This window comes from Mya arenaria, chromosome 10 (assembly GCF_026914265.1).
Source record: "Mya arenaria isolate MELC-2E11 chromosome 10, ASM2691426v1".
Classification (NCBI taxonomy): domain Eukaryota; kingdom Metazoa; phylum Mollusca; class Bivalvia; order Myida; family Myidae; genus Mya; species Mya arenaria.
The window spans coordinates 38,541,891-38,567,469 of NC_069131.1; the positions used below are offsets into that span (position 1 = coordinate 38,541,891).

The 25,579-nt window shown below is 37.9% G+C and overlaps 2 protein-coding genes across 2 annotated transcripts in view; one reads left to right on the forward strand and one right to left on the reverse strand.

The window, feature by feature from the left end:
- Positions 1 to 25,579, forward strand: part of LOC128204252 (uncharacterized) — a 146,689-nt gene that overhangs the window by 86,613 nt on the left and 34,497 nt on the right. The window lies entirely within an intron of this gene.
- LOC128204261 (copine family protein 1-like) lies at positions 1,670 to 14,627 on the reverse strand. Its single transcript, XM_052905667.1, has 6 exons — positions 14,470 to 14,627; positions 8,333 to 8,487; positions 6,556 to 6,656; positions 4,926 to 5,042; positions 3,622 to 3,753; positions 1,670 to 2,694 (listed from the first exon to the last, which is right to left on the reverse strand). The coding sequence occupies exons 1-6, from the start codon at positions 14,487 to 14,489 to the stop codon at positions 2,380 to 2,382; spliced, it is 840 nt and encodes a 279-aa protein (XP_052761627.1). The 5' UTR covers positions 14,490 to 14,627; the 3' UTR covers positions 1,670 to 2,379.

Below are 25,579 nucleotides of genomic sequence, written 5' to 3' on the forward strand. Positions count from 1 at the left end.
GATGATATGGTCATGTAGTCTAACTGGCTTTTTATGAAAGCGTATACCGTATATACTGATGATGTGGTCATGTCGTGTTGTCGGTTGTTATGAAAGCGTATGAAGTTTATTCTGATGACGTGGTAATGTAGACTAGTTGGCTTGTTACAGATGCGTATACACTGATGGTGTGATCATGAAGTAAAGTCGGCTTGTTATGAAAGCGTATACCGTATATACTGATCATGTGGCCATGTAGTCTTGTCGGCTTGTTATGGAAGCGTATATCGTATATACTGATGATGTGGTCATGTAGACTAGACGGCTTGATATGGAAGCGTATATCGTATATACTGATGTAGCTGTCATGAAGTCTTGTCGGCTTGTTATGGAATCGTATACCGTATATACTGATGATGTGGTCATGTAGACTAGACGGCTTGATATGGAAGCGTATATCGAATAAACTGATGATGTGGCCAGGAAGTCTAGTAGGCTTCATATGATAGCGTTCGTCGTACATACTGATGATGTGGTCATGTAGTCTTGTCGGCTAGATATGGAAGCATTTACCGTATATACTGATGATGTGGTCATGTAGTATTGTCGGCTAGTTATGGAAGCTTAAACAGTATATACTGATGATGTGGTCATGTAGTCTTGTCGGCTAGTTATGGAAGCATATACCGTATATACTGATGATGTGGTCATATAGTCTTGTCGGCTAGTTATGGAAGCGTATACTGTGTATACTGATGATGTGGCCATGTAGTCTTGTCGGCTAGTTATGGAAGCGTATACCGTATATTCTGATGATGTGGTCATGTAGTTCATTCAGCTTGTTATGAAAGCGTTTATCGTATATACTGATGATGAGGTCATGTAGTGTTGTCAGCTTGTTATGGAAGCGTTTACAGTACATACTGATGATGTGGTCATGAAGTCTAGTCGGCTTGTTATGGAAACGTATATCGTATATATTGATGCTGTGGTCATGTAGTCTAGTCGGCTTGTTATGGAAGCGTATATCGTATATACTGATGGTGTTGTCATGTAGTCTAGTCGGCTTGTTATGGAAGCGTATATCGTAAATACTGATGATGTGGTCACGCAGTCTAGTCGGCTTTTTATGGAAGCGTATATCATAATTATATACTGATGATGTGGTCATGTTGTCTAGTCGGATTGTTATGGAAGCGACTATCGTATATATTGAGTATGTGATCAGTATATTCGATGTTTACTGCCATATAAAGTATATATTATATACACCTACATAACAAACCGACTAGACCATCAGTAAATACAACATACGCTTCGTTATCCAACCGATTAGAATTCATGACAGCCTTTATCAGTATAAACGATTTATACTTGTATATGATATCACATACTCGACGATAAATTTATAAAATGTGACTTTTGAAACCACACGATGGTGTAACTAGAGCCGTTCTTAAGCCAAAGTTAGACATACAATTTAGTATATTAAAAAGGATATGGATCAATAAAATCGTAAACAAAAATATCGAGTAACCAGAACGGAACTCCTTTTTTAAATTATATACATAATTTAGACACAGTGCCTTGATGACAGAGGCTCATTTAAGTCATAATAAATCAGTTCAACTAGCCAAAATTATATTTTACACATACCTAAACATGTATATCATCAATATAATACATTGCCTCAAACATAAAATGAGATTTGACAAAATTCAAAAGTACCCTATACTGTAATATAAAACTGAGGCTTGATTACGACTTGTTTACGACTCAAAAATGATTCATCATCATCATTCAAGGTTACGATCACTTTCTACACTTTGCGCACCCCAGTATGATAAAACGCGAGATAACAATGTTGACATTAAGTAATAAACATTTACATATATTTAAAACAAGAAAAGAAATGCACGTAAGTGAAAATGAAATCGCGCATCATTTTTATCGATATGGAGGGTTGTTTGTTCTTTTAAAGTGACACTCTTTTTCAAAATCAATACGTACACATATATAACAAACATTAATTTTGAGTGATACATCTTTACATGCTTACTAAATAACACTTTTATTGAACATATTAATAACTGATAACAAGATTATGACCATGTATTTAATAGCTGAAAACGCAAAAATATTAAATGATTGGTGAGTGCTTAAAGATTTACTGTGATCTACTATCGTCTCATAAGGTAGAAATACCTTCTTTTGTGCACCTTTCTTTCAAATTAAACTCGATATCCTTCATAAGAATCGTTGTTTTCGACATTAATTCACCCTTTTTGGTATATTTATTGTATGAATTGTAATAAATCTGATTTGGGAATAGGAGTGCATCTTTAACAATCCATAGCTCGATGCATAGCTCAAATCCTTTTTTCCAAAATAAAGCATAATTCAAGTGGGTTTCTCCACGAGTTTCAAGTCCTTTATATACATGTATTGATCGGGAATTTCCATAAGGGCGGCGAGCGCCACAGACGCCTGTGGGTTCCGAGCGCCTTGCTTCACTTTGTGGAAGTTCACAAACTGAAAGTTATCAAATATCCTCTCCGGAAGTAGGTCATCAAAGTCGTTCATGGCGTCCCATGGACCGTCCCCGACTCCTACGACAATGATGGAAAGGGGGAAGTTGGATGCAGTGACGATGGAGGCGACTGTTTCCGCTTGGCATGCTAGCTGCCCTGTCGTTGCTATCACAAGGATGTGGTACTAAACATGGAAAAGTTTAAACGATAAGAATGGTTAAGTTGTATATGGGTTGTGAGTTCGACTCCTATCAGATCAAGTATCACCTTTACTTTTTTATTGTGCAATTATGTTTAAATACCAACAAGCTTGTCTTGACATGCGATAAACAAACATTGAGTTGTAATAGAAAGAACTAACGTCATAACTGCTTCTTCAATCTTAATCAAGGTATAATAAACTCGGAACTCCTCGGCGATTTCCCATCGAAAATAACCTCGGATGTATATGGACGGTTTACAATGACAGAAATTACATTTTAACTACGCTGCAAGTAGATCGCGTAGTTATTCTAATTAAGCAGTGAAACGCAATGAATTTACTTTTGGGAATCTTAATTATTAATACAATAATTGACTTCATTGGCAATCATTTTAAACTCAAATATACAACATACATGTTAAAACACGTCAATAATGCAATACTATTATTCTAAAATTTACGAACTTCTTCTTCTTCTGTTGACCGTTACACTTGTTTAAAGTTAGATGACGTCATACTGTCGAAGTGTCGTCATATGTTTTAACGTGATGTTTTGACGTTTATTATTCAGACGGAGTGGTGAATTGTGAATAATTTTCAGAAAACGTCAATTTCAAAGTGCTCCGTGAAGCGCTGCATGGGTTGTATTGACAACCATTTCCCTCCTTAGTATTTGATTATATAACTCTATTTTTCAAAGGGAAACTTGTAAATAGTCTATGTACACAGCTATTATTGTTTGTTGATTTATATTAAAAACTGTGAGATATAGACATAGTCTCAAAACTTTCCGGACATCCCTCGTACTGATGAACCAGCATACATCCGAGGTTGTTATCGATGGAAAATGACCGAGGAGTTCCGAATGGTTGATATATAATATAACCGTTCGCTTTGGAAACCTTCTACCTTTTTGGTGTTCTTTACGATGTGTACTGCCTCGTCAATGAGAGGCGCAAGGTTTGTAGGTCCCCCCAGCTTCAGACCCGGAGTCACGTGATTGTACACGTCCATCACCTCCATAAATCCATCACAGTCGTTCTGCAACATAGACACGGGGAGTGTTATGTTTACATTAGTAGAGGTTATACAATACCTATACAGTCGAACCTCGTTGAAACATTGACACGGGGAATGGTATGTTTACATAAGTAGAGGTTATACAATACCAGTACAGTCGAACCTCGTTGAAACATTGACACGGGGAATGTTATGTTTACATTAGTAGAGGTTATACAATACCTATACAGTCAAACCCGTTCCCGATTTCTTGAAACTTCTTATGTCTCTTATAGCAGGATTAAGCTAAACTCACTATTTTTGGTTTACAATAAATTGCGTCATATTCACTTCTTTGGGAATTTTTATACTCATACTTTTACATAGGAATTATCATTACGAAAACACATTAAACTATTTTTCATTTATCAAGATACAATTTAAATATGTATTTTGGCTAATTGAAATAAGCTACTCAAGCCTGTCAAGCTTAAGAAGTTTCGAGAAATAGGGGCCTGGGGACTGGTGAAATAACTCGAGCCTCGGGGGATTTCGAGCCAAACGGAAATACTTACCTTCAGTATAAAAAATAGGTCCTAAACGTCCAGTTCGAGCCAACGCAGCATTCGAGCCAAGCCACTTCGAGCCAACAAGGCAATTGAGCCAAGTCAGTTCGAGCCAATGAAGCAATCGAGCCAAGTTTGTTCTAGGCAACGAGGCAATCGAACCAAGCCAGTTAGAGCCAATGAGGAAAAATTGAGTAAGCCAGATTGAACCAATGCGGCAATCGAGCGAAGCCAGTTCGAGCCAATGAGGCAATCGAACCAAGCCAGTTCGAGCCAATGAGGCAATCGATCCAAGCCAGTTCGAGCAAACGAGGCAATCGTACCAAGCTAGTTCGAGTCAATGAGGTAATCGAGCCAAGCCAGTTCGAACCAACTGGGTTCGACTGTATATATATATAGGTTAAGATCGGAAAGCTATTTATTTGGTATTCTAGTCAAACCGACAGAGCATATATAAGAAAAATGTTCAAATGTCTTAATTTAATTGACTCTTTTTCAAAAAAATATAAAAAGGTCAATTAATCAACCAATCACGAATGACAAATGACATTTTGTGCAGTACTGTTTTTTTATTCTTAAAATTTCAATTCACGTATTGCTAGTCTACCGCAAAAGTATGTTGATTTGCAATGCATGCCCACCTATTACCTCTGGTTTAAGGGGGAACAACTTCCGGTCAGGTGTGCCCTTGTCCCCGAAGCCGTAGGCTGGGATGATGCCATCATCGTCTAGCGGTTCCAGAGTTTCACCCAAAACACAGATCACCTGCAATAATCATCAGCAATGCCTTGAAAGATCGTATGCAATCCCCATGTAAAAATTGAAATTAAGTAATACAGCAACAACTGTTATTAGTCCATGGAACAGTATTTTATCATTCTCTTAGTCAATCATTATTGGTAACTGGAACAAGCAAATACACTTCCCGGAGTGTCCCTGAAACGTTATGACGGATTGATTGTGGCTGCAACCATACAACTTTGTATGGGGCTGATTGCCTCGAAAAATAGAATGTGTCTTCGATCCGTACTTATCGCCTTAAATAGAATGTGTTTTCGATTTGTACTGATCACCTCGAAAAATAGAATATGTTTTCGATCCGTACTTATCGCCTTACTAGATAGAATGTGTTTTCGATTTGTACTGATCACCTCGAAAAATAGAATGTGCCTTCGATCCGTACTAGACACCTCAAAAATAGAATGTGTTTTCGGTCCGTACTGATTGCCTCGAAAAATAGAATGTGTCTTCGATTCGTACTGATCGCCTTAAAAATAGAATGTGTCTTCGATCCGTACTGATCGCCTCGAAAAATAGAATGTATCTTCGATTCGTACTGATCGCCTTAAAAATAGAATGTGTCTTCGATTCGTACTGATCGCCTCGAAAAATAGAATGTGTCTTCGATTCGTACTGATCGCCTTAAAAATAGAATGTGTCTTCGATCCGAACTGATCGCCTCGAAAAATAGAATGTGTCTTCGATTCGTACTGATCGCCTCGAAAAATAGAATGTGTCTTCGATTCGTACTGATCGCCTTAAAAATAGAATGTTATTTCGATCCGTACTGATAGCCTAAAAAGAATGTGTCTTTGATCCGTACTGATAGCCATAAAAAATAATGTGTCTTCGGCCCGTACTGATCGCCTCAAAATAGAATGTGTTTTCGACCCGTTGGTGGGAACTTGGTATTATGCTTCTGAAATGAAAGCGAACGGTGTATTTTTATAAACGATGTTCCATTAATACAATCAAGCATTTTTTTTTAAAGTATTAGATTTACATATATCTTTTTAACGCGTGACAGAGGAAGACTATAACGAATAACAACATGTAGCGATAGTGTAAACATTCAGGGATTAAACTGAATTCCGGTAGATCTATATTTACGAGAATTTGAAGTTGTTCCGGTGGTTACATTTGAATCCCCAAACTTCACATACCATACTAACGTACATCCTGGTACAGATTGTTGTTCTCCTTGACCGTATGTAGTCAGTAACCGCTGAATTTATTCTTACCCTGGGTATCGTTACACTTAAAACTTTGTAATGAATGAGGCCAAGGTTCGCCATCTTCATTAGAAACCCCAAACCTAACATCCCTAATTACTTACCTCTTGGTACGGATTTATTGTCTTCTCATTGACTGTATGTAGACAGTTACCCCGAATGTTGTCTTAGCCTGGGTTTCGTTACACTTAAAACTTTGCAATGAATAGGATCAAGGTTCGCAATATTCATTAGAAACCCCAAACTTCACACCCCTAATTACTTACCTCTTGATACGGATTAATTGTCTTCTCCTTGACCGTATGAAGACTGTTACCACCGAATGTATTCTTACCCTGGGTCTCGTTACTCGTCGTATAGTCGATACCTGAGGGAACAACAATACTGTTTTAACAATTATCAGGCTTGTATGGAAAGAGAAAAGGGTGATGCGTACGAATTTTGAAACAACCCGTAGTTCGAAACATTCACCTTTGAATGTATTTTCTTAAATTGTCGGAAACACATATTGGCGGAAAAGGTCGCGTCGAACAATCCTTGCTTTAGAACAAGCTTATGGATGCAGCTTTGTACACTGTTCATACGCATCAACGTTAATTTCAGGTGGAGGTAAATGAATAGCGTGGCCAAAATAGAATTATTGTTTTAAAAGTAATGCAATGACAAGACAACAAATGGCGACATGTCAAGCCCGTTAAAAGAATCTTTGACACAGACAAAATGCTCTTTCATGCAATTGCAACACATAATCACATGGTGTTTAACAAAACGTGTACCTGCAATATTACGCCTTAGCACGGTTAACCTCCATGGAAAGGTTTATGAAAATCCTACAAAATATGGTCAAGAAACAGCCCGGACAAGCTCATTTCAACATTTGACCTCTAACCTTGTCCTTTGAGGTACAGACCTGGGATATGTGCACGTCACTTCACCTCATCAGTGAACCTTCATTCCAAATTATTTAAAAATCCAATAATATATGGTCGAGAAAAAGTCCGGATAAGGCTCATTTCAACCTTTGACCTCTAACCTTGACCTTTGAGGTACAGCCCTGGGATATGTGCACGACACGTCACCTCATCATAGTGAACCTTCATGGCGAATTATTAGAAAATCCTATAACACATGGTCAAGACATAACCTTTGACCTCTAATCTTGACCTTTGAGGTACAGACCTGGGACGTATGCACAAAATGCCGTCTCATCATAGTAAACCTTCATGGCTTTTTTTTTTTGAAATCCTAAAATTCATGGTCAAGATACAGCCCGGACAACCTTTAACTGTGACCTTTCAGGTACAGACTTGGGTCTCACACCGCCTTATCATGGTGAACCTTCGTGGCATGTTTTCTTTGAAAAATCCTGTAATGCATGGCCAATATATAGCTCTGACAAGGATCATTTCAACCTTTGACATCTAACTTTACATTGACCTCTGAGATAAGGTCCTTGGTTTTTTGTGGGACACCTCGCCACATCATGGTGAATCTTTATGGAAAGTTTTTTTTGAAAAAAAGTCCTATAATGCATGGTAAAGATGTAGCCCGCACAAGGACTATTTCAACTTTCGACTTCTAAATTTACCTTGACCTTTGAGGTATGGACCTTGGTTTTGTATTTGACACGTCGCCACAGCATGGTAAAATTTCATGGCATTTTATGTTAAATCCATAATGCATGATTAAGATACAGCTCGGACAAATTCAGCAATAACGAACGCACTAACGCACGTACGCACATACACGGAATTACAACTATGTCTCCCTCACCGCAAGCGGGTTCGAAAAATAGAAGAAGAAGAAACAACATTAGTACTTAGGATTATAGGCGGACCTATAAAGGAAGAGATAAGAAAGTCTGTTTTCCTCTGCCGCCTATGGACCTAGCTTTTGTCGCATATCTGTTATTGAGCGCACAAGCATATGTTCCATCTTTTGTATCCATATAAAATGAGATTATATCTTACAATGACGAATGCAATTGAAACCAGCATCAAACACTAACAAAGTAACATGTTAGTATGTGAGTCAAAGTAATACCAAATATGATTCCACACTGGTCCACCCCGACGGACTGTATGGCCTTGGTTACTTCATCAAGTCTGTTGAAGCGGTCAACAATCGTCCTGAACGTTCCCTCATCCGTGACCTCCTTATCCTCTCCCGTCAGTCGGGCAGCTAAGAGATGATGCGGTCTGAAATTGGCACCGTACGTTATAGAGGTGGACTAAAATAAGAATCGTAGTTGGTAGACGTTAGCTGAAATGGGCACAATAGTTGGTAGACGTGTACTTAAAATGGCCACCGTAGTTGGTAGACGTGTACTCAAAATGGCCACTGTAGTGGACAGACGTGTACTTAAAATGACCACCTTAGTGGAGAGACGTGTACTTAAAATGGCCACCGTAGTTGACAGACGTGTAGTTAAAATGGCCACCGTAGTGGACAGACGTGTACTTAAAATGGCCACCGTAGTGGACAGACGTCTACTCAAAATGGCCACCGTAGTTGACAGACGTGTACTCAAGATTTCCACCGTAGAGGACAGAGATGTACTTAAAATGGCCACCGTAGTGGACAGACGTGAACTCAAAATGGTCAACGAAGTGGACAGACGTGAACTCAAAATGGCCACCGTAGTTGACAGACGTGTACTTAAAATGGTCACCGTAGTGGACAGAGGTGTACTTAAAATTGGCACCGTAGTTGACAGACGTGTACTCAAAATGGCCACCGTAGAGGACAGACGTGTACTTAAAATGGCCACCGTAGTGGACAGACATGAACTCAAAATGGGCACCGTAGTGGACAGACGTGAACTTAAAATGGCCACCGTAGATGACAGACGTGTACTTAAAATGGACACCGTAGTGGACAGACGTGTGCTTAAAATGGCCACCGTAGTTGACAGACTTGTGCCTAAAATGGCCACCGTAGGGGACGGACGTGAACTCAAAATGGCCACCGTAGTGGACAGACTTGTGCTGAAAATGGCCACCGTAGTGGACAGACGTGTATTTAAAATGGCTACCGTAGTGGACATACGTGTACTCAAAATGGCCACCGTAGTGGAAAGACTTGTACTTAAAATTGCCACCTTAGTTGACATACGTGTACTTAAAATGGCCACCGTTGTTGACAGACGTCTACTCAAAATCGCGACCGTAGTGGACAGACGTGCACTGAAAATGGCCACCGTAGTGGACATACGTGTGCTTAAAATGGCCACCGTAGTGGACAGACGTGTGCTTAAAATGGCCACCGTAGTGGACAGACGTGTGGTTATAATAGCCACCGTAGTGGACAGACGTGTACTTAAAGTGGCCACCGTAGTGGACAGACTTGTGCTTAAAATGGCCTCCGTAGTGGACAGACTTGTGCTTCAAATTGCCTCCGTAGTGAACAGACGTGTACTTAAAATGGCCTCCGTAGTGGACAGACGTGTGGTTATAATAGCCACCGTAGTGGACAGACGTGTGCTTAAAATGACTCCGTAGTTGACAGACGTGTACTTAAAATGGCCACCGTAGTGGACAGACGTGTGCTTAAAATGGCCACCGTAGTTGACAGACGTGTACTTAAAATGGACACCGTAGTGGACAGACGTGTACTTAAAATGGCCACCGTAGTGGACAGACGTCTACTTAAAATGGCCACCGTAGTTGACACACGTGTACTTAAAATGACCACCGTAGTTGACAGACGTGTACTTAAAATGGCCACCGTAGTTGACAGACGTGTACCTAAAATGGCCACCGTAGTTGACAGACGTGTACTTAAAATGGCCACCGCAGTGGACAGACGTGTGCTTAAAATGGCCCCGCAGTGGACAGACGTGTACTTAAAATGACCACCATAGTTGACAGACGTGTACTTAAAATGGCCACCTTAGTTGACAGACGTGTACTTAAAATGGTCACCGTAGTTGACAGACGTGTGCTTTAAATGACCACCGTAGTTGACAGACGTGTACTTAAAATTGGCACCGTAGTTGACAGACGTGTACCTAAAATGGCCACCTTAGTTGACAGACGTGTACTTAAAATGGCCACCGTAGTTGACAGACGTGTACTTAAAATGGCCACCGCAGTGGACAGACGTGTGCTTAAAATGGCCCCGCAGTGGACAGACGTGTACTTAAAATGACCACCATAGTTGACAGACGTGTACTTAAAATGGCCACCTTAGTTGACAGACGTGTACTTAAAATGGTCACCGTAGTTGACAGACGTGTGCTTTAAATGACCACCGTAGTTGACAGACGTGTACTTAAAATTGGCACCGTAGTTGACAGACGTGTACCTAAAATGGCCACCTTAGTTGACAGACGTGTACTTAAAATGGCCACCGTAGTTGACAGACGTGTACTTAAAATGGCCACCGCAGTGGACAGACGTGTGCTTAAAATGGCCCCGCAGTGGACAGACGTGGACTTAAAATGACCACCATAGTTGACAGACGTGTACTTAAAATTGCCACCTTAGTTGACAGACGTGTGCTTAAAATGGCCACCGTAGTGGACAGACGTAAACTCAAAATGGCCACCGTAGTGGACAGACTTGTGCTGAAAATGGCCACCGCAGTGGACAGACGTGTGCTTAATATGACCAGCGTAGTGGACAGACGTGTACTCAAAATCGCCACCGTAGTGGACAGACTTGTACTTAAAATGACCACCTTAGTTGACAGACGTGTACTTAAAATGGCCACCGTTGTTGACAGACGTGTACTCAAAATCGCGACCATAGTTGACAGACGTGTACTGAATATGGCTACCGTAGTGGACAGACGTGTGCTGAAAATGGCCACCGTAGTGGACATACGTGTGCTTAAAATGGCCACCGTAGTGGACAGACGTGTGCTTAAATTGGCCAACGTAGTGGACAGACGTGTGCTTAAAATGGCCACCGTAGTGGACAGACTTGTGCTTAAATGGCCTCCGTCGTGAACAGACGTATACTTAAAATGGCCTCCGTAGTGGAAAGACGTGTGGTGAAAATAGCCACGGTAGTGGACAGACGTGATCTTAAAATGTCTCCGTAGTTGACAGACGTGTGGTTAAAATGGCTACCGTAGTGGACAGACGTGTGCTTAAAATGGCCACCGTAGTGGACAGACTTGTGCTTAAATGGCCTCCGTCGTGAACAGACGTATACTTAAAATGGCCTCCGTAGTGGAAAGACGTGTGGTGAAAATAGCCACGGTAGTGGACAGACGTGTACTTAAAATGACTCCGTAGTTGACAGACGTGTGGTTAAAATGGCTACCGTAGTGGACAGACGTGTGCTTAAAATGGCCACCGAAGTTGACAGACGTGTACTTAAAATTGCCACCGTAGTGGACAGACGTCTACTCAAAACGGCCACCGTACTTGACAGACGTGTACTTTAAATGGCCACCGTAGTGGACAGACGTGTACTTTAAGTGGCCACCGTAGTTGACAGACGTGAACTTAAAATGACCACCGTAGTGGACAGACGTGTACTTAAAATGGCCACCGTAGTTGATAGACGTGTACTTAAAATGGCCACCGTAGTTGACAGACGTGTACTTAAAATGGCCACCGTAGTTGACAGACGTGTACTTAAAATGGCCACCGTAGTTGACAGACGTGTACTTAAAATGGCCACCGTAGTTGACAGACGTGTACTTAAAATGGCCACCGCAGTGGACAGACGTGTACGTAAATTGGCCAACGTAGTGGACAGACGTGTACTTAAAATGGCCAACGTAGTGGACAGACGTGTACTTAAAATGGCCACCGTAGTTGACAGACGTGTACGTAAAATGGGCACCGTAGTTAACAGACTTGTACTAAGAATGGCCAACGTAGTGACAGAGATGTACTTAAAATAGCCACCATAGTTAACAGACGTCTCACTTTATCTATTCAATTCATAATACTGCCACGAAACAAATAATTATTATAACATCCTAAATACCTTAATCTTATAAAAAAAAATCCAACGAAATAAAAGTTTATAACACTTATTTCATCAGTATCTAGAAAACTATTCACTTTTTCGTAGAAATATACATCATGACTTTCTTTCACGATCAAGATCCTTTTAAGATAATAACTCAGTCCGTTACTTCAAATTTACTTCTGTCTATACTTCTCTGTTTGACCACATATATATATGTTAGGCATTGCAAAAAAAATACGATTTATTGGCGCGTTACCATGGTTACATTCTTATTCCTCATTTAAAGAAAATGCAAACTGTCCTTATATCTAACTGGTTCATTTTTGTTGCTGTTGCGCTAGATAAATAAACTATATCATCATCAGTGTTTAATAGTTTGTCAATTACTAGTATACAGAATTATTGGAAAACATACCTATTGAATGACTTGTTACCATAGCAACCAAAATAATAATAAAATAGCACAATGCAATTTCATTTCTAATTTGGTATTGATTGTTCTTCCAAAATAAGAAAGAGTTTAACATAACACAGAGAGGGCCATTTCTGACCTTTCGTGAACCAAACCCTTTGCTATTTACGTCATTAAAGCTGCACTGTACAGATTGAACGTTTTGACAACTTTTTTAATTTTTGTCTTGGAACGAGCCAATTTTTGTGACAATCCATGGAAACTGGATATATAAGACTGCTGACAAAAAAATCAGATCGCAAATGTTTATATTTAAACTCAAAAATTGATGTTTTATGCATTTTTCTTAAACCGATAGTAACGGTTTAAGCCATAAAACATTAATTTTCGAACGGAAATATGAAAATCTACGATCTGATGGTTTGTCAGCAACCTTATATCATTGGTCCACAGGTTGTTACGCAAATATTTGTGTAAATCTGTGAGAATGCAGCTTTAAGCTGTATGTGTTGTATGGCTATGAATCTGTTTACATTTAATGCCGATAAAACAGTATGCTATGGTATGTTATAGGAAGTATGCCACGTAGCATTTGCTTAAAATATTTATTTTTTTTCAATCGATTAGCCACTCATTTTTTTATCCCCTAATGTAAAGTCAATATTATTAAGCATAACCGTACATAGTTTTTTAGCGTGTTGTCAGATCTCGTATTAACGTTATCAGAGAAAGCAAAACTGTTCTGTTCTGTTTTTAATGATCGAGGCATATTTTAAAAAGTATGCCCAACCACGACTCGAGGGACAGGACGCTGGTTGTCATCCGCCATTTAATTGACTTTAATGGGAGTATATCTCTTTAATGAATGATAGAACATGGTTGAAGGACCCTTTTCAACTTTCACCACCTCTGACAAACGACCTCAAAGCGAAACCAGGCGGAGCAGGCCTACCATACGTGTAATACATACTACACATGTTGAATAGGATAGATCTAACTAGTTTGTTTGAAAATAAACTAGTTATTAACCTCAAAGAAGCCAAATTAAACATAGAACTTATGTGTATCCATCATGTTTTGATTGATTAGTATATACTGCGAAGTCACATATATGTAATGTATGTATACGAACTATTTTCAACTATTGTGACCTATAGTTTGAATCGCACATGCAACAATAATAATAATAATAATAACAACTAACTTCGTTACAATTTACTTTGCTTATGCACCAACTCACTGACCAACTCACTAATTCACTTACCAACTCACCAACTCACTCACTAACTCTCTTACTCACTCACTCACTCACTCACTCACTCACTCACTCACTCACTCACTCACTCACTCACTCACTCACTCACTCACTCACTCACTCACTCACTCACTCACTCACTCACTCACTCACTCACTCACTCACTCACTCACTCACTCACTCACTCACTCACTCACTCACTCACTCACTCACTCACTCACTCACTCACTCACTCACTCACTCACTCACTCACTCACTCACTCACTCACTCACTCACTCACTCACTCACTCACTCACTCACTCACTCACTCACTCACTCACTCACTCACTCACTCACTCACTCACTCACTCACTCACTCACTCACTCACTCACTCACTCACTCACTCACTCACTCACTCACTCACTCACTCACTCATCATACCATGATAATGTTTTAAATTAAATTGCTGACTTAGACTCTTTCTGTTATCCTATTCTCTATTTTAAAGGGTTACAGCGTAGCTGGCTCATGAATATAATTGCCATAGCTTCAAGTGAGATAATTTTATAAAGCGCATACCATAAGGTGTCTAAAAGACTTACCTATGAATATCATCCGCCATGTTTGATTTTAAACTCACTCAGATGTTGACATTCCCTACCTTATTGAAGTAAACCGAAGTACTCTGATTATCAGAGGTTAAACTTAAGACGAAGAAGTTTTTACTATCCGAAATTAGATACTGATTTGAGCAACCATACCGCCGAAGTACTTCCTTTTAAAAGATAAATAAAATGTCGAATGCGAAATATTACAATACATCATTTAAAGGCCCGTTCTCGCTTCGGATCATTTATTTGTTCATATTAACGACTAAAGAAGTGGTGAGCAGGTTTAAACTGAACACTTTAAAGTGACACTTTTATTCAAAACAATACATACACATGTATAACAAACATAAATTTTGATTAATAAAACTACTTACTTAATCATGCATTTAATATGGAAAATATTATTTTCTGATAACAAGATTGTAACCGTGTATTTAAAAGCAGAAAGTGCAAAAATATTAAATGATTGGTGAACGCTAACAAATTTGCTGTAGTCCACTATAGTTGCTTATATATAAGGCAGAAATACCAGCATGTTTTATGCTCATTTCTTTCAAATTAAACTCGGTATCCTTCATAAGAATCATTGATTTCGACATTTATTCACCCTTTTTAGAATATCTAAACAATGTCATCAATTGTTTTAAATCTTATCTGGGAGTAAGAGTGCATCTTTAACTATTGTTGTTTGTTAATGGTGTCGACATAAAAATAGTTTTATATAATATTTGAATGTTTCCGAAATTAAATACTCTTTGACAATTTTCAATATAAGTATGAAGTGCTTTTATTTAGGTTCATCTTTATAATAATCACGACAAACTAATTTAGATCAATAAAATCAAGAAACCGTTAACAAAATCAGGCTTTTTCAGATAAGTTATTAAGCTTATTACCCTAAATAACTGGGGACGGGGGCATTTTAAAGGGCTCAATCAAAGGAATGTTTCTTCCGTTAACAAAAAAAAGTTAATGTTTCATAACTCCATAACTGTAGCTAATGGGTTTTTTTAAATGGGGGATGGGGGGTATAAATGGGGGGTTTTAAACGGTGGGATGGGGGGTATAAAAGGGGGGTTTTAAATGGGGGATGGGGGTATAAATGGGAGGGTTTTAACTGGGGGGATGGGGGGTTTTAAATGGGGGGATGGGGGGAATAAATGGGGGGTTTTAAATGGGGAGATGGGGGGTATAAATGTTTTTTTTTTAAATGGGGGGTTATAAATGGAAGGTTTTAAATGGGGGGGGGGTAAATGGGAGGTTCATATGGGGGTTTCTAAATGGGGGGTTTAAATGGGGGTAATAATGGGGGTTTTTAAATGGGGGGTTAAATGGGGAGTTTTTAAATGGGGGGATTATAAATAGGAGTTTGTTAATGAGGGGGTAAATGTTTTTTATGAGTTATATATTGGGGGTTTGATATGGGGGTTAGATGGAGGGGGTAAATTGGGGGGTTAAATTGGGGGTTAATTGTTTTTTTTTAAATGGGGGAGGGGCGTAACTTGGGGGTATTAATGGGGGGGTTTAAATGTGGGGATGGGGGTATAAATGGGGGGGTTTAAATGGGTTTTTTAAATGGGGGTTATAAATGGAAGGTTTTAAATGGGGGGGTAAATGGGAGGTTCATATGGGTTTTTTTAATGGGGGGTTTAAATGGGGGTTAAATGGGGAGTTTTTAAATGGGGGGATTATAAATAGGGGTTTTTAAATGGGGGGTTAATGTTTTTTTAATAGGGAGTTATAAATGGGGGAGGGGGTAAATTGGGGGGTTTAAATGGGTGGTTTAAATGTGGTGTTTTAAAGGATAACAATATAGATTGATAGAATACATTTTTTTCGTTTAAATGCGTTATAATATTTAACTCATTACACATGAATTAAAAAACCACATATGATTTGTGTACAGATAAAACTGTTATCCTTCATTTTTTACTTTTACGTGGTCACAAATTCCCTAATTAAAAAAACGCCAATTTATTGCTTATATTTTTTTATCTGTACACAAAAGATGTGTTTTAATTGTTTTGACTATTAAAGTTAATTGAGTTAAACATTAAAATGACACATTTTGTTACGCATCAACCTAAATTGTGTCCCTTTAGCATTTAGATGTACGGATCTTTTATTAACGAGTATCAATTTGTATTTCAAAATGGTTTCATGTAATCTTGTAACATCAACAATACTCTATCGACTGAAACCATCTAAGGTAAGGGACAATTTATCAATTGATCATTATTGTACGGTACAATATCCAAAGTAAGAGTCAATTAATCAACGAGTATACGATACAATATCCAAAGTAAGAGTCAATTAATCAACGAGTATACGATACAATAACCAAAGTAAGAGCCAACTTATCAACGGGTATACGATACAATATCCAAAGTAAGAGTCAATTTATTCACGAGTATACGATACAATATCCAAATTAAGAGCCAATTTATTAACGAGTATACAATACAATATCCAAAGTAAGAGTCAATTTATTCACGAGTATACGATACAATATCCAAATTAAGAGCCAATTTATCAACGAATGCACTGTAAACTATCCAAAGTGAGAGCCAAAACTATCCGGCGCATACAATTGAATTTTTGGCGTTGAAATGTGCAATCACAGATGAATTCATTTGAACATAACCAAGTTTAAAGTATACACGTACAATAATCTTCCGAAGTATATGCAATAGGCCAAAGGCCACATCACAATACAATACAGAGCGGGATTGAAAAATGCAGATGCCGATAGATAAGTAGATATGCAGAAAGAGACTATGGACAGAAGGCACAAGATGACGACGCAGTAAAGGCTAAATGTGATAGCACAACCGATACAGACTAATACATCCATGAACATAAACCTAGTAAAGACTCAATTGGAATCAAGACAGACGCTAGCACAGAAGATGTTGAGACATGTTAGAAGAAACCAGAGACAGCATTCAATGATTGAGGAATGGAAAAGAGCGACCATAGACCAGATACTACCAAAAAGAATATATGGAAGAGACATAGTAATGAGAAATCTTACGAGAATCTGATTATGAAGAGGGTGTGATGTACAAATGCAAAGAGATTATGGCCAGCTGATAGTACAGCCATGCTACAGATAAGAAATATTGAAAAGAGAACATACGGGTGTATGCCTTGGCAAGGACAGGACTATTTAAAGAGAGGTTCTTTGGCGGGGTTGCCACAAGACGTTAAAACCTGAATCAATAACTGGCATAAATGTATTCTGAGAAAGAATAGAACTAACACGAGAGCTCCGGTAGTTACCATCACATCAACTTATCCAATGGAAAGAGTATGCATAAATTGTCATATATTTAAACTATGTAAAGATATCATTTCAAACATTTTAGTAATAAATGACCACTACACCAAATTCGCCCAAGCAATACCTACAAGAAACCAAACAGCTAAAACCACCGAAAAAGTATTTTTCAACAACTTCATAGTCTATTATGCTGTACCATATATCAAACATTCTGATCACGGCGAACATTTTGATTCTAATATGATACAAGAACTTTGTAGATAAACGAACATGCAAACATTGAGGACAACCCCTTATGAAAAATGGACAGACTTTCCTAGCTATGTTTTGGACATGAGTGTCATAATAAGAACAAGACTGGAAGTGTTACTAAAGCACTATTGTTGTTCAATTGTACTCCCAATAAGACGACGAAGAGAGCATCGTAAAAGCTCATGTTTGAAGGGAAACAAAATAAGCCGATATAAAAAGTGTGTGATATACAGCCAAGATGTATGATCAATAAACTAACTGCTAGACATCACATGGAAGATTTGAACGAAAGGCTGAAGAACACGCAAGCGATAGTTGAAGAACAGGTAATGAAGTACAAAATCGAGCAGAGGGTGGGCTATGACAAAAAAGTTTAGGCTGTTAGGATCGTAGTAGAAGACACAGATGTTCGGAAAACAAAATAGTGGATACATTTATAAATGATATGTTTAACGTAGATGATCAACTGACCGTTGTTCAAGATCGAGAATAGAAAGTCAGGAATTAAAAGATACTCCACAGTAGTCATTTACACCAGGTGAGTTTTAAAGATGACAACGATGATGAAGATCAGGTAGATCAAGTTGCGAAAACAGTAGAAATACAGGAAAACAGACCTACACAGAGGATAGAACTAAAATAGACAATGCTAGGGATGAAGTGGAAGATAAAGATATGAATAGCGGCGACGTCGCGGATGAAGATTTTGCTAATAAAAGTGAAGTAGGATATGAGTACGTACACACGACATACCTATGTGGGGACGCCTAAACTCGAATATAAAAGAGATAGAGATGGATATTATACAGCTGACAAACATATAGAACTAAGAGCTGATGGAATATCAGATGCTGGAAATAAAAGGCAACAGGCCTCTAAGACGAATCAAGAAAATAGACGTCAAAAGCCAAAAACTGCAGTTTTAGATATAAACCTTGGACACACTGGTAGAATAAGAGATATAATGGGTAGAGTAATAGAACCAGTTGATGACACTAAAAGAAAGGATGTTATATAGCAGAAATAATTAGATAATGCAAAAATAAGGAATACAAAAGACGACCAGATAAATCAGATGGTACAGGGGCAACCAATTTCAATGAATGAAGCTCTTGAAATTCTGATTGGCTCAGGAATATTGAGGGATAAAGATACATTGGTGGCAAAACATTCGGTAGAGTTTCGTATTCAATAAAATAGATATAAGATAATTTATTTATGATGGGTTTTTATGTTCTGTAGATTTGTATTTTAATTGCCCTGTAAGAAAACTGATATTGATGAAAATGTTTTATTGCGAGGTCCCATTTTTTTCAAAAGGGGAGAAAGGGGGAAAGAGAAGTATTCTATATTTCGTACAAGTACTGGTTAATCATTAGCCAATTGAAGGTTGCTGTTGATTAGTGTAAGAATTAACGTATTGTTATACAGTTTCAGTACTGTAGACTGGAGTATATAGTGAGTAACATAGCGATGACATATGTATTTATACAAAATAGCATCATTGAGAAAATGACGGGACGTAAGCCTTAGGAGTAGGGCAGGATTTAGCCAAGATTTAGCCTAGATGATATTTTAGTTCAAGGGACACAATTCATGCAGAACTATCCTATATTGATTTAACCTCTTGACTGTACCTTTCAAATTACACCCCTTTGACCATAGCTAGTTCAATTATAGAAATATACATGTTTAGTGATGTCAATAGTCAGGTCATCTGTGTGCAAATGATTTCCCTCCATGTTGAAAGTTTGAGAAATATAGTGGAAGCATTTTAGTTCACATTGTCCAAGTGAAGGAAGCTATTATGATCAGTTATGTTTGCAGTTGTTGTTTAAACTATTTCTTTTTACAATGTGTTGTAGATGTAAACTTGCATTTGGTTTATTTGCTGGAATTAACGATGTATTTTCGTGGTTTGAGGCTTAAACATTTCAAGTTTACCATAGTTTACTGGTTGTTCTTTATGTTTGATACTGCATAAATATTTTTTCTTCGTATCCAGAGTTAACAGTATTCACTGTGGAAGTTGAGTAAGGAGTTCAGTCCTTATACTTGGTAGGTGATTCATGTGAGCAGTCTTGTACTTGTTTGTTTACGGTTTATGTGTATTGTAATGTCATTGTGTGTGTTTTATACCTTTGACGCAACTATGCAAGTACTTAACGTTTTGGTGTAATATCACATTATTGAGACGATGTGCAGTGACCTTGACCCGGGTCCATACCTCAATGGTCAAGGTCACACGAGACATTTAAAGGTCAGATTGCACATGCTCGTGTCCTCGCTATAACTTACTTTTTCATTGATGGATTACCATATTACTTAGTACAAATGTTGTCCTTATTGAGGGAAGAGCTATACATATTCGGACCAGTGTGTGGAAGTATTGTAGAATCATAGACACATGACCCTCCGGTCATTATTTAAAAAAAGGTGATCCCAGTTCATAAATTGTCGACTCCTGGGTTACAAAAAAACTCAGTGGCATCTATTACAATCCTAGAATCTGAAATTTCCTGAAAGCACTTTGGTAGATTGGTCAGAATTTGTTCCTTTGTTGGCCATGGAATGAGACCTTTCATGTGGTCATACATAAAGTTTATCCATGTACTCATGACTCTTGAAACTGTCATAGTTGACACACAAAACAAATCGGCCAAATGTTGCTGCAGAAGTCCGAGTCTTAGTCTTACACAGACCATGAAGAATTCATCTATTGGTCGAAGTTTTCGTTTCCTGCCTGGTTTTGATGGTAGCTCTTTTTGGCTTTTATCTTGTAGTGTTCGTTTCTGACCTTCCCAGTAAGTTAATCGATCAGCACCATGTTTGATGAAAGTTTGAAAGAAGAGCATAAACACTGCATATGTGGGAAAACCTGTGTAAAACCGAGTATTACCATCATTGCCTGCTATAATGTTTTCTGGCTTATAGCCACCACTGGTCTGAGAGGTGTCTGTCTGTGTTGATGATTCCTCTGTTGTTGCAAATTCTCTATTCTTACTATAGCCATGCTCACAAGCATTTATCTGAATGGCTTCTTCTCTGTAACACAATTTGGTGTCCTCAACCTCAATAGTTGCACAGTTTTCTAAACTGTCTTCAAAAGTTTCTGGAAGGCAGTAATTTTCAATTTTCCTTGCAAAGAAAATCTCCCTTTCTGGCTCTGGAAATTCTGTTTCATTAACATGTTATCAAGATTAGCGTCTGTATTCACACGCTTGAATAGTGGACGCCTTAATCTGCTGTCAAGGTTTACTTTAGTTTTTCCTAGATTGTAATATTTAGGTACAGATTCACTGCGTACACACTGTCGATTTTCGAAGGGAAGAGAACATATTCTGGTATTGTCATTTACATTGAGATTTGGCCGATGAAGCTTGATACCTCTTAACCAGGCCTTTCTCCTAGATACTTCATGCTTTGATTGGCCGCCAGGAATGCGATGAAGGGTCACACGAAAGTCATCATCAAGGATCTGATTCTCATAGTGATGGCACAATGCACAATATCGTTTTCCTCCAGATGAAGCTCGTTTCCTTAAAGTCTTGTTTGGGGGGAGGTTTTCATTGTTTTCCATCATTCATTGACGTCAGGAGACAGATATATGCTGAAAACATGAAATAATTTAATTAGGAATGGCTTCCGATAATTTAATATCGTTAAAATGTAAAATTATTTGCAATTCATCCGAGATTCAATAAAAACAAAAATGTCCGAATTTTGTCCGAATTGTCCGAAACATTCGTAAATCACTCAGTGTATTGCGATTTAACATTGACAACACACGAACAATACTCACGTTGTAGTTGTTTTCATTGGTTGACAGCTTTTAACGTTGTGAGATAGCAGAATTATCGCTTTAAACTTATTATTTGTTAAATTATTGATTTTCTTCTCTTCGCTTCTATCTGTTTTGATTTTCAACCGGAACTACCCAAAGCAGGTGCCCGTAAAATCAGGCGGCGCAACTCTTGTAAATTTACGAGACAACTCTTGATAGCGGTAGTCCCCCATTACGACTCCTCAACACGAAAGTAAATGAGCCCTTGCGAGGAATACCCTCGAGTCGATATATTATGACCCTCGAGTTGATATATTATGACCTGCGAGTCGATATATAATGACCCGGGATTCGATACATTATAACCCAGGAGTCGATATATAATGACCCGGAAGTCGATATATTATGACCCGGAAGTCGATAAATTATGACCCGTGAGTCGATATATAATGACCCGGGAGAAGATATATTATGACCCGGGAGAAGATATATTATGACTCGGGAGTCGATATATTATGACCCGGGAGAAGATATATTATGACCCGGGAGTCGATATATAATGACCCGGGAGAAGATATAATATGACCCGGGAGTCGATATATTATGACTCGGGAGTCGATATATAATGACCCGGGAGAAGATATAATATGACCCGGGAGTCGATATATTATGACCCGGAAGTCGATAAATTATGACCCGTGAGGCCCAGGCAGTCTTTCGATCTGGTTATTCAACGATTGACCATACAATGATACATTTAAAAAAAAAGTATGGGTAGGGTATATATCTTATAATTTGACCTCGTCAAGGCATATGATGATATCCATCATCCTAATACTGTTTCATGTTAGGGTCGTAAAGGTATAATAGGCAATTTGTGTTATCATTGAACGTTATTTATGGAAACCTTGTGGCGCGAGTCGGAACATGTCATGGCCTTACACAAGGCTACCCCTGTCTAAAAGAAACGCATTAAGGTGACATTTGTAGTCCTTTGAGTTCTTGTTTTGTATATAGTTATGACCTCTGATTATGCATTTAAGAGACCACTGCAACTCACGTATCAATCGCAGTGGTTGATGTTGAAGTTGCAAACTCAGCTGAAACTGTAATAATAGTATTCCGTAACGGTAGACTTCTCCGGGACACGAAAAGGTGGTCATTCGGTATCAAGCTAATGAATGTTGCTCCCTTTTATAAGTATATGGACTTACTATTAACGCCCAAATTGTTATTGTTATTGTCCAAGCCCTTAAGTAAGTAAGCTATCAAATCGATTGATTGTATCCAATGTTTCAGCGTAAATTTGGATATCTTAGCTATATTGTAAGCTTTAAAATATGGATCCGAAATGTGGGGCGTTAAACAGTCTCCACTAATAGAGCAAGTTGAAATTCAATATTGTCAACGTTTTTTAGGCGTGATTAAGTGTAATAATAATGATCAAGCTGTTGTGGTCGTCTATTTCTTTTCCAAGGCTATCTATACAAGGTTAGGAAAACCTTTTTTAAATTTGGCTTAATGTAGGTTAGTCAGGCGGTGGGCGATGTGAAGATATTCATTGAAACGGTTAAATGTCGTGTTTCATAGTTTAAAACAAGATTGGTACAGACATATTAACGATATTATTTCTATATTTCAACATAATTAATATTTTTCATCTCTTCATGATGTTGAATACTATCTACATGTTTATGCAAATTTTCCGTTTTAATCACGCAAAAAGCTTTACAAAATTCAGATGTTCTAGTCACAAATTTGGTATAGAGACTGGGTATTGTACGTGAGGATAGACTATGAGCCTTTTGTATTGATAAAGATATAGATGTAGTTAAAGATGAATAGCATACTTTCTTTGAATGCAAGAAATATGATAATACGACAATATTAGAACTGCAAATTCTTCGGTAGAAGTATTTTATAGAAAACTTTCATGCAGAAGTATAAAATTGTTAAAGATATACGCATTCATCCATGCAATTATGCGCACTTTCATACTAAACATTGATAGGTCACTACATCATTTTCTTAAAATATACATGTTGTTGTTCTTTGCATTATGTGCCGGCGGCCGTAAATTACTAAATAAACTCGACTTAAAGTTTATTATTATTCATTTTATTATTAAGTTTCCTCAAGTAAATGAATACTTTAATAAAATTTAGTATTTACGTTTTCACTTTATTCGGCATGTTTGGGATAAGAGTGAATTTGTGCACACAAAATGGTTTAAAGCTGCACTCTCACAGATATACCATTTTTACAACTTTTTTTTATTGTTTTGTCTTGGAAAGATCAAATATTTGCATAAATATTTGAAACCAATGATATAAGATTGCTGACAAAAATTCAGATCGTAGATTTTCATATTTCCGTTCGAAAATTAATGTTTTATGCGCAAGAAAAATGCATTAAACATCATGTTGTGTTCTTAAATATGAAAATATGCGATCTAATTCTTTGTCAACAGTCTTACATAACTGGTTTCCATGGACTTTCGCAAAATTGGCTTGTTCCAAGACAAGAAAGACAAGTTGTCAAAACGTTCAATCTGTGAGAGTGCAGCTTTAAACCCCCAGTAATTAAACATTTTACTGACCGTTCCAAGCCGGTACCTAGCAATTCTTGGTAAACACCCCTACCTTTTTATATAGTATATATGTACTGTGTTGTGTGTGGAGTTTTGTGATGTTGTTCCATGTTAATGGTTTGTGATTGTTTGTTTTTGTGTTCTATGTCTTTGGCGTTTACCCTGTGTCATTAAACGATGTTTAATGAGTCATTTTTTCCAAACAATATGATCGAGTGTCGTGATTTTATGCAGGTCAAAATCCTTACACCCACCGCTCATATTCGAGGGAACAAGCGGGGTTCTGATTCGCCATTTTTTATTGATAGTTTGTGTTGTTTAAGAACACCATATACATTTTTACCATGTGACCCTGACGTCATATGCAGACAACATTTAGACATGCCTTTAGGAAAGTTTTCTGTCATATCATGTTCTTTGTCGTATTCCATTTTGCATTCAAACTATGGCACAACATACATTATAATTCGGGATGATCTCATTGATTTCATAAATAAACATGCAATAAAGTATATTTTGGTTTTAGCGTGTAGAAGTGGTTGGGGCGTTTTTTAGTTCACGAAATGCCTAAAAGCACAGTATCACCCATGCTGTGTTATAAGAAAAATGGAAAAAAAAAAGAGAATACATTTACATTCACACGCAAGTGGATATATAAAGACGAAAAACATCCGTCACAAATTAGACTTTCATCTTAATCACAATGACAAGTATCCGTAAATACATTTGAACAATATCAATAATTCACGGAACATACTTATTATAAATATACAGCACGGGAAAGGAATTAGTGAAGAAAATTAATTCTGCTCGACACATTTAAAATTGCATTGTTTGCACTTTGTAGCAGTTTATAATATATACGTATAAAAGGAATATATTTAAAATAACGTGAACATATAGTTTTCAAGTTAACGGAATCTGCGTAATGTATTTATAAAACATGCAGATACGGAAAATATATATTTGAATGGTGAACGCACTCACAATAGCTTTTGATTGGGTTGATATGTTGACTCGCCCATTCGCGAAGAGTAGATTTCCGGTCATGACTTATGAAAAACATTGTAAAGACGATCGTGCAGGCTATGGGATAGGAGCGTTATATTAAAACGTTAAGTCTACAGTTTTGATGTACATTGTAAAGACGATCGTGCAGGCAGGCTATGGGATAGGAGCGTTATATTAAAAC